Source organism: Salvelinus namaycush, chromosome 17 (assembly GCF_016432855.1).
Source record: "Salvelinus namaycush isolate Seneca chromosome 17, SaNama_1.0, whole genome shotgun sequence".
Classification (NCBI taxonomy): Eukaryota; Metazoa; Chordata; class Actinopteri; order Salmoniformes; family Salmonidae; genus Salvelinus; species Salvelinus namaycush.
The window spans coordinates 17,558,413-17,575,912 of record NC_052323.1 but is presented as its reverse complement, the minus strand read 5'-3'; the positions used below and the strand labels follow the sequence as shown (position 1 = coordinate 17,575,912).

The 17,500-nt window shown below is 47.1% G+C and overlaps 1 protein-coding gene across 1 annotated transcript in view; it reads left to right on the top strand.

Annotated features, from left to right (window-relative positions):
* Nucleotides 1-17,500, top strand: part of LOC120062377 (dedicator of cytokinesis protein 2-like) — a 169,297-nt gene that overhangs the window by 10,509 nt on the left and 141,288 nt on the right. Inside the window, exons 9-14 of the mRNA XM_039012306.1 lie at nt 1,375-1,456; nt 1,708-1,843; nt 2,536-2,611; nt 2,717-2,793; nt 3,051-3,301; nt 3,898-4,012. Of these exons, the coding sequence (XP_038868234.1) occupies nt 1,375-1,456; nt 1,708-1,843; nt 2,536-2,611; nt 2,717-2,793; nt 3,051-3,301; nt 3,898-4,012 (737 nt within the window). The remainder of the gene's footprint in view (nt 1-1,374; nt 1,457-1,707; nt 1,844-2,535; nt 2,612-2,716; nt 2,794-3,050; nt 3,302-3,897; nt 4,013-17,500) is intronic.

The window sequence follows — 17,500 nt, the reverse complement described above, 5'->3', positions numbered from 1 at the left end:
CTTCTCTTTCTCCTCTTCTACACATCTCCCTGTTTCTCTCTCTCTCCTCAGCGCTCTCCCACTTCTCTTTCTCCTCTTTTACACATCTCCCTGTTTCTCTCTCTCCTCAGCGCTCTCCCACTTCTCTTTCTCCTCTTTTACACATCTCCCTGTTTCTCTCTCTCTCCTCAGCGCTCTCCCACTTCTCTTTCTCCTCTTTTACACATCTCCCTGTTTCTCTCTCTCTCCTCAGCGCTCTCCCACTTCTCTTTCTCCTCTTTTACACATCTCCCTGTTTCTCTCTCTCTTCTCAGCGCGCTCCCACTTCTCTTTCTCCTCTTTTCTTACCCCCACCCCCCCACCCCCCGTTTTCCATATATGTTTTGTATTGCTGTACTGTAGTCACAGTTAATGATAAACACAGAAGGCTGCACATGGAAAGGCAGCGCTTGACTGGCAGCTGTCAGAGCTCTGACACCAGTAATGTTGATAGCTGTCTTTCTCTCTCACTCCTTTTCTCTTTCTCTCTTCCCCTTATCCACATTTTCCCCTGTTCTCAACGTCTAACCTAATGGACATACTATTTAAATATCATGGTAGAAATTCAGAAAATAGAGAGGCATTGCTTGACTGACAGCTAATGGTGATAGCTGTCTATTACTGTCAGAGCGACAGATCTAGACTCTCCTTCCTCTCTCATCCATGCCAGAGTATTACGGCTGGTATGTGACATTCTCCATCGTGGCCACAGTGCCTGAAGGCCTCCTTCTGTCAAACTGTGACAGGGATATTTTGGGAAGGTGTCAGCTTTGGAAAGCTTAGCAACATATCCCCACCGTACAATTTTAGCAGATTGATAGTCAGTCAGTCTCTGCTGGCCAAGAAGACTTATATTTAGGAGAAAGCAATGTATTATAAAGCATTTCAGTCCCTATGTAGGCCCTATGTACATTTATTTTTCTGTGAATTCATCCCGTATGAGCATTTCTATCAGTGAATGATGCGTTTAAGGGATACTGAAGCCCTTTATTTACTCCCCCAGAGTCAGATGAACTAATGGAAACCATTTGCTTGCAGTTTGAGGGAAGTTGCCAGATAGCGTTAGCGCAGTTGGTAACTGGTGTTAGCGCAATGACTGGATGTCTATGGTGACTGCTATCATGCTAGTACAGTAGATACCATTGTATATACCATAGACTTCCAGTCATTGAGGTAATGCTAGTTAGCAACTTCATTCATACTGGATGCAGAGACATAAAAATGGTATCCATGAGTTTCTCTAACTGGATTCATTGGCAAATTCCCAAAGTATCCTTTTAAGATTCCCTTTGAGTGTGTATTAAGTGTTTCTGACATGTGCTTCTTGTTAACCCATTCCATGGCCTCCCTCTGCAGTGAGAACTACCTGGTTCGCTGGGGCAGTAAAGGCTTTCCTAGGGAGGTTGAAATGCTGAACAACTTGAAGGTGGTCTTTACAGTAAGTTACCACTAGAGAGCACTGTTTGATGCATTTCTTGTCCGTATCCAGTTATTGAGGTGCCATCAAATAATTTAGGTCAGTGGCTCTCAACTGGGTTTGCCTCATGACCCAAATGTAACCAGGTTGCATCAATATTCAAATTGGGAGGGGAAATCACAACCCACCAGTTGAGAAATGCTAATTTAGTAAATGTATGCTCTGTGCATATAAATCATGTTTTTTGATTTTGAAAACCTCCCTCCCTCCAGGACTTGGGTAATAAGGACTTGAACAGAGAGAAGATCTATCTGATCTGTCAGATAGTGAGAGTGGGTCGTATGGAACTGAAGGAGACCAACACCAAGAAGTGTACCCAGGGCCTCCGCAGGCCCTTTGGAGTGGCAGGTAGGTACTAGTGTATGGCATGGGGCAGTGGGCATGGGGCAGTGGGCATGGGGCAGTGGGCAGTGGGCAGTGGGTATGGGGCAGTGGGCAGGGGGCAGTGGGCAGTGGGCAGTGGGCATTGGGCATGGGGCAGTGGGCAGTGGGCAGTGGGCAGTGGGCATGGGGCAGTGGGCTGGGGAAGTGGGCAGTGGGCAGAGGGCAGTGGGCATGGGGCAGTGGGCATGGGGCATGGGGCAGTGTGCATGGGGCAGTGGGCAGTGGGCAGTGGACAGTGGGCATGGGGCAGGGGGCAGGGGGCAGGGGGCAGTGGGCAGTGGGCATGGGGCAGTGGGCAGTGGGCATGGGGCAGTGGGCTGGGGAAGTGGGCAGTGGGTATGGGGCAGTGGGCAGAGGGCAGTGGGCATGGGGCAGTGGGCATGGGGCAGTGGGCATGGGGCAGTGGGCAGTGGGCATGGGGCAGTGGGCAGTGGGCAGTGGACAGTGGGCATGGGGCAGTGGGCATGGGGCAGTGTGCAGGGGGCAGTGGGCATGGGGCAGTGGGCAGTGTTAACAACATTTTGAATTGGGATCCACTGATGCTGGTCACAGCTTGAATATTTAATATTGTTTACTAAGTGGATCAAAGAAAATGTAAAATAACCTGAGAGGTCATTCTTAATAAAAGAGTACATTACATTTCTTCCTGTCTGCAGTGATGGACATCAGTGACATCATCAAAGGAAAGATAGAGTGTGATGAGGAGAAGCAGCATTTCATCCCTTTTTTCCCGTAAGTCCTCCCTTCTTCACCCTCTCCTCCCTCCTCTCTTCCTCCATCCCTACCTATTTTAGTTGTTGTTGTGTAGTTTAAATGTGGGTGTATGTGGGTGTGCAGGGTCGTGGCAGAGAATGACTTCCTTCACCCCCTGCTGAACAAGGTGACAGCGTCACGAGGAGACAGTGGAGGACAAGGTACAACATCTCACCTCACACTCATGGAAACTCTTGCTATTGTACCAACAACCACTGCATTATCAATGCTTGGTCCTCTATCCTCCCCTCTACCCCTCCTCCCCACTACGGGGTGAAGTTTCCCCTTATCCCCTAGGTACAGATCTAGCATCACCTTCCCCTCCTAATCCTAACCTTAACCATTGGTGTGGGTAATGCAAAACTGACCCAAGATCAGCGTCCAGGGGCATCTTTACCCTACTCCGTCCCCCCTCCAGGTCTATGGGTGACGATGAAGGCCCTGGTGGGTGACATCGTCCAGATCCGTAAGGAGTACCCCCACCTGGTGGACCGCAGCACGGTGGTGGCCCGTAAACTGGGCTTCCCAGAGATCATCATGCCGGGGGACATCCGCAACGACATCTACCTGACGCTGTGGGCCGGGGACTTTGACAAGTACAACAAGACCAGCCAGAAGAACATGGAGGTCATCATGATGGTGTGTGACGAGGAGGGCAAGATTGTGTCGGTGAGTTGGGGGGGTCATCTGGAGGTAGGCGAACAGGGATACTGTTTCAGCGCTGTATCCTCCTTTGTATTTGCTGTCATATGGTTCTGAGTTGTTGGGTTAGATGTAATCTGTTGTGGACAGACCACGCTAAGCTACATTGTGCCGTAGATCTGTCTTGATACAACACGATGCATGAGATCAGTAGCAGCAGTTCCGTTACTTCGATTTTTGTTCCTGGTTATTTGGACAAATCACATATTTTTAGCATCTTAGCATCTTTGGAATATCTAAAGGGGAGGGGACATTCGGCCCGTAACATGCAGAGAGAGAGGGTGGAGCTCTTCCTTACAGTTCTTAACACGTATGGACCCAGAACTTCATCGAGCATCTGACCAATTACGCGAGACTTTAGTTCTGGGTTAACCAAGATTAGGTTGGATGTACAGTATCTAGGTTGATGTGGGTTAGTTGAATTGATTGTCCTCTCTCTCCTTCTCGAATCTCTCTCTCTTTCTGTCTTCACTCTCTTTCTGTCATCTCTCTCTCTTTGTCGTCTCTCTCTCTTTCTGCCATCGCTCTCTCTTTCTGTCATCTCTTTCTGTTTTGTCCTGTAGAACTCTATCTGTCTGGGAGCGGGGGATCGACCGCTCAACGACTACAGATCTGTCATCTACTACCAGGTCAAACAACCACGCTGGATGGAGACGTTCAAGGTCAGCGAGTGTGTGTGTGTGTGTGTGTGTGTGTGTGTGTGTGTGTGTGTGTGTGTGTGTGTGTGTGTGTGTGTGTGTGTGTGTGTGTGTGTGTGTGTGTGTGGGTGGGTGGGTGGGTGGGTGGGTGGGTGGGTGGGTGGGTGGGTGGGTGTTTGAATGATAAGTTGTGTTTTATGGTGTGTATTCTTGTGCACGTTGATCAGCTGTTTCCCTCTGTGTACAACACATAACACTTAACACGCTCTGTAAGTATGTAATACAAGGTGGTCATGTGACAAAAACATTTGATCCTGTGTTTTAAACCTTATCCAGAAATTACACCAAAAATGAAAGCAGGATGGTGCTGGATAAAAAAAAAAAAAGGGACAGTTTGATGAAAAAGCTTTAAATAAAGGTTAAAATCCAGGCATGTCACATGTTTGCACAGGGCCCTAACAGGAGATGTAATGTTGTCCTCCATCCTATAGCACAGGGCCCTAACAGGAGATGTAATGTTGTCCTCCATCATATAGCACAGGGCCCTAACAGGAGATGTAATGTTGTCCTCCATCCTATAGCACAGGGCCCTAACAGGAGATGTAATGTTGTCCTCCATCCTATAGCACAGGGCCCTAACAGGAGATGTAATGTTGTCCTCCGTCCTATAGCACAGGGCCCTAACAGGAGATGTAATGTTGTCCTCCATCCTATAGCACAGGGCCCTAACAGGAGATGTAATGTTGTCCTCCATCCTATAGCACAGGGCCCAGACAGGAGATGTAATGTTGTCCTCCGTCCTATAGCACAGGGCCCTAACAGGATATGTAATGTTGTCCTCCATCCTATAGCACAGGGCCCTAACAGGAGATGTAATGTTGTCCTCCATCCTATAGCACAGGGCCCTAACAGGAGATGTAATGTTGTCCTCCATCCTATAGCACAGGGCCCAGACAGGAGATGTAATGTTGTCCTCCATCCTATAGCACAGGGCCCTAACAGGAGATGTAATGTTGTCCTCCATCCTATAGCACAGGGCCCTAACAGGAGATGTAATGTTGTCCTCCATCCTATAGCACAGGGCCCTAACAGGAGATGTAATGTTGTCCTCCATCCTATAGCACAGGGCCCTAACAGGAGATGTAATGTTGTCCTCCGTCCTATAGCAAAGGGCCCTAACAGGAGATGTAATGTTGTCCTCCATCCTATAGCACAGGGCCCAGACAGGAGATGTAATGTTGTCCTCCGTCCTATAGCACAGGGCCCTAACAGGAGATGTAATGTTGTCCTCCGTCCTATAGCACAGGGCCCTAACAGGAGATGTAATGTTGTCCTCCGTCCTATAGCACAGGGCCCAGACAGGAGATGTAATGTTGTCCTCCATCCTATAGCACAGGGCCCAGACAGGAGATGTAATGTTGTCCTCCGTCCTGTAGCACAGGGCCCTAACAGGAGATGTAATGTTGTCCTCCGTCCTGTAGCACAGGGCCCTAACAGGAGATGTAATGTTGTCCTCCGTCCTATAGCACAGGGCCCTAACAGGAGATGTAATGTTGTCCTCCATCCTATAGCACAGGGCCCTAACAGGAGATGTAATGTTGTCCTCCGTCCTATAGCACAGGGCCCTAACAGGAGATGTAATGTTGTCCTCCGTCCTATAGCACAGGGCCCTAACAGGAGATGTAATGTTGTCCTCCATCCTATAGCACAGGGCCCTAACAGGAGATGTAATGTTGTCCTCCGTCCTATAGCACAGGGCCCTAACAGGAGATGTAATGTTGTCCTCCATCCTATAGAACAGGGCCCTAACAGGAGATGTAATGTTGTCCTCCATCCTATAGCACAGGGCCCTAACAGGAGATGTAATGTTGTCCTCCATCCTATAGCACAGGGCCCTAACAGGAGATGTAATGTTGTCCTCCGTCCTATAGCACAGGGCCCAGACAGGAGATGTAATGTTGTCCTCCATCCTATAGCACAGGGCCCAGACAGGAGATGTAATGTTGTCCTCCGTCCTATAGCACAGGGCCCTAACAGGAGATGTAATGTTGTCCTCCATCCTATAGCACAGGGCCCTAACAGGAGATGTAATGTTGTCCTCCATCCTATAGCACAGGGCCCTAACAGGAGATGTAATGTTGTCCTCCATCCTATAGCACAGGGCCCTAACAGGAGATGTAATGTTGTCCTCCGTCCTATAGCACAGGGCCCTAACAGGAGATGTAATGTTGTCCTCCGTCCTATAGCACAGGGCCCTAACAGGAGATGTAATGTTGTCCTCCATCCTATAGCACAGGGCCCTAACAGGAGATGTAATGTTGTCCTCCGTCCTATAGCACAGGGCCCTAACAAGATATGTAATGTTGTCCTCCATCCTATAGCACAGGGCCCTAACAGGAGATGTAATGTTGTCCTCCGTCATATAGCACAGGGCCCTAACAGGAGATGTAATGTTGTCCTCCATCCTATAGCACAGGGCCCTAACAGGAGATGTAATGTTGTCCTCCGTCCTATAGCACAGGGCCCAGACAGGAGATGTAATGTTGTCCTCCATCCTATAGCACAGGGCCCAGACAGGAGATGTAATGTTGTCCTCCGTCCTATAGCACAGGGCCCTAACAGGAGATGTAATGTTGTCCTCCATCCTATAGCACAGGGCCCTAACAGGAGATGTAATGTTGTCCTCCATCCTATAGCACAGGGCCCTAACAGGAGATGTAATGTTGTCCTCCATCCTATAGCACAGGGCCCTAACAGGAGATGTAATGTTGTCCTCCGTCCTATAGCACAGGGCCCTAACAGGAGATGTAATGTTGTCCTCCGTCCTATAGCACAGGGCCCTAACAGGAGATGTAATGTTGTCCTCCATCCTATAGCACAGGGCCCTAACAGGAGATGTAATGTTGTCCTCCGTCCTATAGCACAGGGCCCTAACAAGATATGTAATGTTGTCCTCCATCCTATAGCACAGGGCCCTAACAGGAGATGTAATGTTGTCCTCCATCCTATAGCACAGGGCCCTAACAGGAGATGTAATGTTGTCCTCCATCCTATAGCACAGGGCCCTAACAGGAGATGTAATGTTGTCCTCCATCCTATAGCACAGGGCCCTAACAAGATATGTAATGTTGTCCTCCATCCTATAGCACAGGGCCCTAACAGGAGATGTAATGTTGTCCTCCGTCATATAGCACAGGGCCCTAACAGGAGATGTAATGTTGTCCTCCATCCTATAGCACAGGGCCCTAACAGGAGATGTAACGTTGTCCTCCATCCTATAGCACAGGGCCCTAACAAGATATGTAATGTTGTCCTCCATCCTATAGCACAGGGCCCTAACAGGAGATGTAATGTTGTCCTCCGTCCTATAGCACAGGGCCCAGACAGGAGATGTAATGTTGTCCTTCGTCCTATAGCACAGGGCCCTAACAGGAGATGTAATGTTGTCCTCCATCCTATAGCACAGGGCCCTAACAGGAGATGTAATGTTGTCCTCCGTCCTATAGCACAGGGCCCTAACAGGAGATGTAATGTTGTCCTCCGTCCTATAGCACAGGGCCCTAACAGGAGATGTAATGTTGTCCTCCATCCTATAGCACAGGGCCCTAACAGGAGATGTAATGTTGTCCTCCGTCCTATAGCACAGGGCCCTAACAGGAGATGTAATGTTGTCCTCCGTCCTATAGCACAGGGCCCAGACAGGAGATGTAATGTTGTCCTCCATCCTATAGCACAGGGCCCTAACAGGAGATGTAATGTTGTCCTCCGTCCTATAGCACAGGGCCCTAACAGGAGATGTAATGTTGTCCTCCATCCTATAGCACAGGGCCCTAACAGGAGATGTAATGTTGTCCTCCGTCCTGTAGCACAGGGCCCAGACAGGAGATGTAATGTTGTCCTCCGTCCTATAGCACAGGGCCCTAACAGGAGATGTAATGTTGTCCTCCGTCCTATAGCACAGGGCCCAGACAGGAGATGTAATGTTGTCCTCCGTCCTATAGCACAGGGCCCTAACAGGAGATGTAATGTTGTCCTCCATCCTATAGCATAGGGACCTAACAGGAGATGTAATGTTGTCCTCCGTCCTATAGCACAGGGCCCTAACAAGAGATGTAATGTTGTCCTCCGTCCTATAGCACAGGGCCCTAACAGGAGATGTAATGTTGTCCTCCGTCCTATAGCACAGGGCCCAGACAGGAGATGTAATGTTGTCCTCCGTCCTATAGCACAGGGCCCTAACAGGAGATGTAATGTTGTCCTCCATCCTATAGCATAGGGACCTAACAGGAGATGTAATGTTGTCCTCCATCCTATAGCACAGGGCCCAGACAGGAGATGTAATGTTGTCCTCCGTCCTATAGCACAGGGCCCTAACAGGAGATGTAATGTTGTCCTCCATCCTATAGCACAGGGCCCTAACAGGAGATGTAATGTTGTCCTCCATCCTATAGCACAGGGCCCTAACAGGAGATGTAATGTTGTCCTCCATCCTATAGCACAGGGCCCTAACAGGAGATGTAATGTTGTCCTCCATCCTATAGCACAGGGCCCTAACAGGAGATGTAATGTTGTCCTCCGTCCTATAGCACAGGGCCCTAACAGGAGATGTAATGTTGTCCTCCATCCTATAGCACAGGGCCCTAACAGGAGATGTAATGTTGTCCTCCATCCTATAGCACAGGGCCCTAACAGGAGATGTAATGTTGTCCTCCATCCTATAGCACAGGGCCCTAACAGGAGATGTAATGTTGTCCTCCATCCTATAGCACAGGGCCCTAACAGGAGATGTAATGTTGTCCTCCATCCTATAGCACAGGGCCCTAACAGGAGATGTAATGTTGTCCTCCATCCTATAGCACAGGGCCCTAACAGGAGATGTAATGTTGTCCTCCATCCTATAGCACAGGGCCCTAACAGGAGATGTAATGTTGTCCTCCATCCTATAGCACAGGGCCCTAACAGGAGATGTAATGTTGTCCTCCATCCTATAGCACAGGGCCCTAACAGGAGATGTAATGTTGTCCTCCATCCTATAGCACAGGGCCCTAACAGGAGATGTAATGTTAGCTCGTCCTATAGACAGGGACCTAACAGGGCTTATAGGCACAGGGCCCTAACAGGAGATGTAATGTTGTCCTCCGTCCTATAGCACAGGGCCCTAACAGGAGATGTAATGTTGTCCTCCGTCCTATAGCACAGGGCCCTAACAGGAGATGTAATGTTGTCCTTCGTCCTATAGCACAGGGCCCTGACAGGAGATGTAATGTTGTCCTCCGTCCTATAGCACAGGGCCCTAACAGGAGATGTAATGTTGTCCTCCGTCCTATAGCACAGGGCCCTAACAGGAGATGTAATGTTGTCCTCCATCCTATAGCACAGGGCCCTAACAGGAGATGTAATGTTGTCCTCCGTCCTATAGCACAGGGCCCTAACAGGAGATGTAATGTTGTCCTCCGTCCTATAGCACAGGGCCCAGACAGGAGATGTAATGTTGTCCTCCATCCTATAGCACAGGGCCCTAACAGGAGATGTAATGTTGTCCTCCGTCCTATAGCACAGGGCCCTAACAGGAGATGTAATGTTGTCCTCCATCCTATAGCACAGGGCCCTAACAGGAGATGTAATGTTGTCCTCCGTCCTGTAGCACAGGGCCCAGACAGGAGATGTAATGTTGTCCTCCGTCCTATAGCACAGGGCCCTAACAGGAGATGTAATGTTGTCCTCCGTCCTATAGCACAGGGCCCAGACAGGAGATGTAATGTTGTCCTCCGTCCTATAGCACAGGGCCCTAACAGGAGATGTAATGTTGTCCTCCATCCTATAGCATAGGGACCTAACAGGAGATGTAATGTTGTCCTCCGTCCTATAGCACAGGGCCCTAACAAGAGATGTAATGTTGTCCTCCGTCCTATAGCACAGGGCCCTAACAGGAGATGTAATGTTGTCCTCCGTCCTATAGCACAGGGCCCAGACAGGAGATGTAATGTTGTCCTCCGTCCTATAGCACAGGGCCCTAACAGGAGATGTAATGTTGTCCTCCATCCTATAGCATAGGGACCTAACAGGAGATGTAATGTTGTCCTCCATCCTATAGCACAGGGCCCTAACAAGAGATGTAATGTTGTCCTCCGTCCTATAGCACAGGGCCCAGACAGGAGATGTAATGTTGTCCTCCATCCTATAGCACAGGGCCCAGACAGGAGATGTAATGTTGTCCTCCGTCCTATAGCACAGGGCCCAAACAGGAGATGTAATGTTGTCCTCCATCCTATAGCACAGGGCCCAGACAGGAGATGTAATGTTGTCCTCCGTCCTATAGCACAGGGCCCAGACAGGAGATGTAATGTTGTCCTCCATCCTATAGCACAGGGCCCTAACAGGAGAAGTAATGTTGTCCTCCATCCTATAGCACAGGGCCCTAACAAGAGATGTAATGTTGTCCTCCATCCTATAGCACAGGGCCCAGACAGGAGATGTAATGTTGTCCTCCATCCTATAGCACAGGGCCCAGACAGGAGATGTAATGTTGTCCTCCGTCCTATAGCACAGGGCCCTAACAGGAGATGTAATGTTGTCCTCCATTCTATAGCACAGGGCCCAGACAGGAGATGTAATGTTGTCCTCCATCCTATAGCACAGGGCCCAGACAGGAGATGTAATGTTGTCCTCCATCCTATAGCACAGGGCCCTAACAGGAGATGTAATGTTGTCCTCCATCCTATAGCACAGGGCCCAGACAGGAGATGTAATGTTGTCCTCCGTCCTATAGCACAGGGCCCAAACAGGAGATGTAATGTTGTCCTCCGTCCTATAGCACAGGGCCCAGACAGGAGATGTAATGTTGTCCTCCGTCATATAGCACAGGGCCCTAACAGGAGATGTAATGTTGTCCTCCGTCCTATAGCACAGGGCCCAGACAGGAGATGTAATGTTGTCCTCCATCCTATAGCACAGGCCCAAACAGGAGATGTAATGTTTGTCCTCCGTCCTATAGCACAGGGCCCTAACAGGAGATGTAATGTTGTCCTCCGTCCTATAGCACAGGGCCCTAGACAGGAGATGTAATGTTGTCCTCCGTCCTATAGCACAGGGCCCTAACAGGAGATGTAATGTTGTCCTCCGTCCTATAGCACAGGGCCCTAACAGGAGATGTAATGTTGTCCTCAGTCCTATAGCACAGGGCCCCAGACAGGAGATGTAATGTTGTCCTCCAGTCCTATAGCACAGGGCCCTAAGGAGATGTAATGTGTCCTCCGTCCTATAGCACAGGGCCCAGACAGGAGATGTAATGTTGTCCTCCGTCCTATAGCACAGGGCCCAGACAGGAGATGTAATGTTGTCCTCCGTCCTATAGCACAGGGCCCTAACAGAGATATTAATGTTGTCCTCCAGTCCTATAGCACAGGGCCCTAGACAGGAGATGTAATGTGTCCTCCGTCCTATAGCACAGGGCCCTAACAGGAGATGTAATGTTGTCCTCCGTCCTATAGCACAGGGCCCTGACAGGAGATGTAATGTTGTCCTCCGTCATATAGCACAGGGCCCTAACAGGAGATGTAATGTTGTCCTCCGCCTATAGCACAAGGGCCCTAACAGGAGATGTAATGTTGTCCTCCTCTATAGCACAGGGCCCTAACAGGAGATGTAGGCTGGATGGATTGTGATGTTGGAATGTGGTTGATGGGTGGATGGTGGATATGTGGAGGGATCAATGGATATGTGGACCAATGGATATGTGGATCGATGGATATGTGGATGGATGGATAGATATGTGGATGGATGGATTGATGGATGGTTTGATGGATGGATAGTGGATTGATGGATATGTGGGTTGATGGATGAGGATATGTTATTTGATGGATGGATGATATGTGATGATGGATGGATGGATTATGTGAAATGTGATGATGGATGGATCGAAATATGGTTTGATGGATAGATGGAGGATGGATATATGGTTTGATGGATGGGTGGATGGATGATGGTATAGGTTTGATGGATAGATAGATGGTTTTTTTTTTTTTTTTTGTTTTTTTTTTTTTGACATGTGGATTTGATGGATGGATGGAGGATGGATATGTGGATTGATGGAGTGGATGGATGTGGATTGCATGGTAGAGATCGATGGACAATGTGTATTGATTGTATGGGTAGATATGTGAATGGATGGATATGTGAATGGATGGATATGTGGATGGATGGATGGAGTATGTGGATGGATATGCGGATTAGGATGGATGAATGGATATTGTGGATGGGCATGTGTGGAGGATGGATAGTGGGATTGATGGATGGATGGATATGGGGAGATTGGTGATGGATATGGCGTGGATGGATGGATGGATGTTGGATGGATGGATGGATGGATGGATGGATTGGATATGTGGATGGATCAATGGCATATGTGGACCAATGATATGTGGATGGATTGGATATGTGGATGTAGATGGATATGTGGATTGATGGATGCATGGATGGTATGATGGATGGATGGATGGTGGGAGGGATGGATGGATATGTGGATTGATGGACGGATGGATATGTGGATTGATGGATGGATGGATGGATGGATATGTGGTTTAATGGATGGATGGATTGATGGATTGATAGATTGGTGGATGGATGGATTGATTTGTGGATTAATTGATTAATGGATGGATTTGTGGATTGATGGATGGATTTGTGGATGGGATGGATGAATGGATGGATATGTGGATTAATTAAATATTGGATGGATTTGTGGATGATGGATGGATTTGTGGATGGATGGATGGATGGATGGATTGATTGATTGATATGTGGTTTGATGGATGGATTGATTGATGTACATGTGGATTGATGGATGGATTGATAGATTGGTGGATGGATGGATATGTGGTTTGATGGATGGATGAATGGATGGATGGATTGATATGTGGTTTGATGGATGGATGAATGGATGGATGGATGGATATGTGGATTGATGGTTTGATGGATGGATATGTGGATTGATGGATGGATGACATGTGGATGGGATAGTGGATATGATGGATATGTGGTATGATGGATGGATGGAATGTGGATGGATGGATTGATGGATGGTGGAATGTGGATTGAGGATGGGTGGATGGATGGATATGTGGATGGATCAATGGATATGTGGATCGATGGATATGTGGATGGATGGATATGTGGAGGATGATGGTGGATATGTGGATGGTGGATATGTGGAGGATGGATATTGGATGGATAGATATGATGGATGGTGGATAGTGGATTGTGGATGGATGGATGGATATGTGGATGGATGGATATGTGGATGGATGGATTGATGGATGGATGGATATGTGGATGGATCAATGCATATGTGGACCGATGTATATGTGGATGGACGGATATGTGGATGGATGGATTGATGGATGGATGGATATGTGGATGGATATGTGGATGGTGGTATGTGATGGATTTTATATTGTGGTGGAGGATATGATGGATGGATGGATGATGGATCGATATGTGGATGGATGGATATGTGGATGGATCAATGGATATGTGGACCGATGGATATGTGGATGGATGGGTATGTGGATGGATGGATTGATATGTGGATGGATGGACATATGGATGGATGGATGGCTGTATATGTGGATTGATGGATGGATGGATATATGGATTGATGGATATGTGGATTGATGGATGGATATGTGGATTGATGGATGTATGGATATGTGGATGGATGGATATGTGGATATGATGGATGGATGGATATGTTATTTGATGGATGGATGGATATGTGATTGATGGATGGGATGGATATGTGAATGGTGGATGGATGGAATATGGTTGAGGATAGATGATGGATGGATATATGGTTTGTGGATGATGATGGATGGACATGTGGATGATGGAGAAGGGATGGATGGATATGTGGATTGATGGATGGATATGTGGATGGATGGATAAGTGGATTGATGGATGGATGGATGGATATGTGGATGGATGGATGGATATGTACATGGATGGATAAGTGGATTGATGGATGGATGGATATGTGATGGTATGGAATGTGGGATGATATGTGGAGGATGGATATGTGGATGGATAGATGGATATGTGGATTGATGGATGGATGGATGGATATGTGGATGAATGGATATGTGGATTGATGGATGGATATGTGGATGGATGGATAAGTGGCTTGATGGATGGATGGATGGATGGATATGTGGATGGATGGATGGATATGTACATGGATGGATAAGTGGATGATGGATGGATGGATATGTGGATGGATCAATGCATATGTGGACCGATGTATATGTGGATGGATGGATATGTGGATGGATGGATTGATGGATGGATGGATATGTGGATGGATATGTGGATGGATGGATATGTGGATGGATGGATTGATGGATGGATGGATATGTGGATTGATGTATGGGTGGATGGATGGATATGTGGATGGATCAATGAATATGTGGACGATGGATATGTGGATGGATGGGTATGTGGATGGATGGATGGATATGTGGATGGATGGACATGTGGATGGATGGATGGCTGTATATGTGGATTGATGGATGGATGGATATATGGATTGATGGATGGATGGATATGTGGATTGATGGATGGATATGTGGATTGATGGATTGATGGATGGTTTGATGGATGGATATGTGGATTGATGGATGGATGACATGTGGATGGATGGATATGTGGATTGATGGATAGATGGATATGTGGATGGATATGTGGATGGATGGATTGATGGATGGATGGATATGTGGATTGATGGATGGGTGGATGGATGGATATGTGGATGGATCAATGGATATGTGGAAAGGATATGATGGATGGATGGATATGAGGATGGCATGGATGGATATGTGGATGGATGGATATGTGGATGGATGGAGGATATAGTGGATGGATGGTAATGTGGATATGTGGATTGATGGATGGATGGATATGTGGATGGATGGATATGTGGATGGATGGATGGATTAATGGATGGATGGATATGTGGATGGATCAATGCATATGTGGACCGATGTATATGTGGATGGACGGATATGTGGATGGATGGATTGATGGATGGATGGATATGTGGATGGATATGTGGATGGATGATATGTGGATGGATGGATTGATGGATGGATGGATATGTGGATTGATGGATGGGTGGATGGATGGATATGTGGATGGATCAATGGATATGTGGACCGATGGATATGTGGATGGATGGGTATGTGGATGGATGGATTGATATGTGGATTGATGGATGGATATGTGGATTGATGGATGTATGGATATGTGGATGGATGGATATGTGGATTGATGGATGGGTGGATGGATGGATATGTGGATTGATGGATGGATGATATGTGGATGGATGGATATGTGAATGGAGATGATATGGGATGGATGGATATGTGGATGGATGGGATGGATGTGATGGATATGGTTTTTTGATGGATGGATGTGGATATATGTTTATATGGATGGATGGATAGGATATGTTGGAGGATGGATGGATATGTGGTTTGATGGATGGATGGATGGATGGATTGATATGTGGTTTGATGGATGGTTTGATGGATGGATATGTGGATTGATGGATTGATGGATGGATGATATGTGGATTGATGGATAGATGGATATTTGGATGGATATGTGGATGGATGGATATGTGGATGGATGGATGGATATGTGGATTAATGGATGGATGGATGGATTGGTTGATGGTGGATATGTGGATTGATGGATGGGTGGATGGATGGATATGGGCTGGATCAATGGATATGTGGATGAATGGATATGTGAATGATGGATATGTGGATGGATGGATGGATGGATGGATATGTGGTTTAATGGATGGATGGATGGATATGTGGACGGATGGATATGTATTGGGTGGATGGATGGATAGGTTGATGGATGGAATGTGGATATGATGGATGGGGGATGGATGGATATGTGGAGGATCAATGGATATGTGGACCAATGGGATTGTGGATTGCTGGATATGTGGATGGATGGATAGATATGTGGATGGATGGATGGGTGGATGGATGGATATGTGGATGGATCAATGGATATGTGGACCGATGGATATGTGGATGGATGGGTATGTGGATGGATGGATGGATATGTGGATGGATGGACATGTGGATGGATGGATGGCTGTATATGTGGATTGATGGATGGACAGATATGTGGATTGATGGATGGATATGTGGATTGATGGATGTATGGATATGTGGATGGATGGATATGTGGATGGATGGATGGGTGGATGGATGGATATGTGGATTGATGGATGGATGGATATGTGGATGGATGGATATGTGAATGGATGGATGGATATGTGGATGGATGGATGGAAATGTGGTTTGATGGATGGATGGATAGATTGTTGGATGGATGGATGGATATGTGGTTTGATGGATGGATGAATGGATGGATGGATGGATTGATATGTGGTTTGATGGATGGTTTGATGGATGGATATGTGGATTGATGGATTGATGGATGGATGATATGTGGATTGATGGATGGTATGATATGTGGGATGGATGGATGGATGGATGGATAGTGGATGGATGGATAGTGGATGGATGGATAGTGGATGGATGGATGGATAGTGGATAGTGGATGGATGGATGGATGGATGGATAGTGGATGGATGGATTGGTTGATGATGGATATGTGGATTGATGGATGGGTGGATGGATGGATATGTGGATGGATCAATGGATATGTGGCAATGGATATGGATCGATGGATATGTGGATGGATGGATAGATATGTGGATGGATGGATGATGGATGGTTTGATGGATGGATATTGGATTGATGGATATGTGGGTGATGGATGGATGGATATGTTATTGAGGATGGATGGATATGGGATTGATGGATGGATGGATATGTGAATGGATGGATGGATGGATCGAAATATGGTTTGATGGATAGATGGATGGATGGATATATGGTTTGATGGATGGGTGGATGGATGATATATGGTTTGATGGAGATAGATGGATGGACATGTGGATTGATGGATGGATGGATGGATGGATATGTGGATGATGGATGGATGGATTTGTGGGATTGATGGATAGATCGATTGGAAATGTGTATTGATTGTGGGTAGATATGTGAATGGATGGATATGTGAATGGATGGATGATGTGGGATGGATGGATGGTATGTGGATGGATGGATATGTGGGGATGGATATGTGGATGGATATGTGATGGTGGATATGTGGATTGATGATGGATTGATAGTGGATGGAGGCTATGTGGATGGATGGATGGATTGATGGATGGATGGATATGTGGAGGATCAAGGATATGTGGACCAATGTATAGGGATGGATGGATATGGATGGATGAGCGATATGGTGGATGATGGATGCATGGATGGATATGTGGATGAATGGATATGTGGATGGTGGATGATGGATGGATGGATATGTGGATTGATGGATGGGTGGATGGATGGATATGTGGATGGACAATGGATATGTGGACCGATGGAAG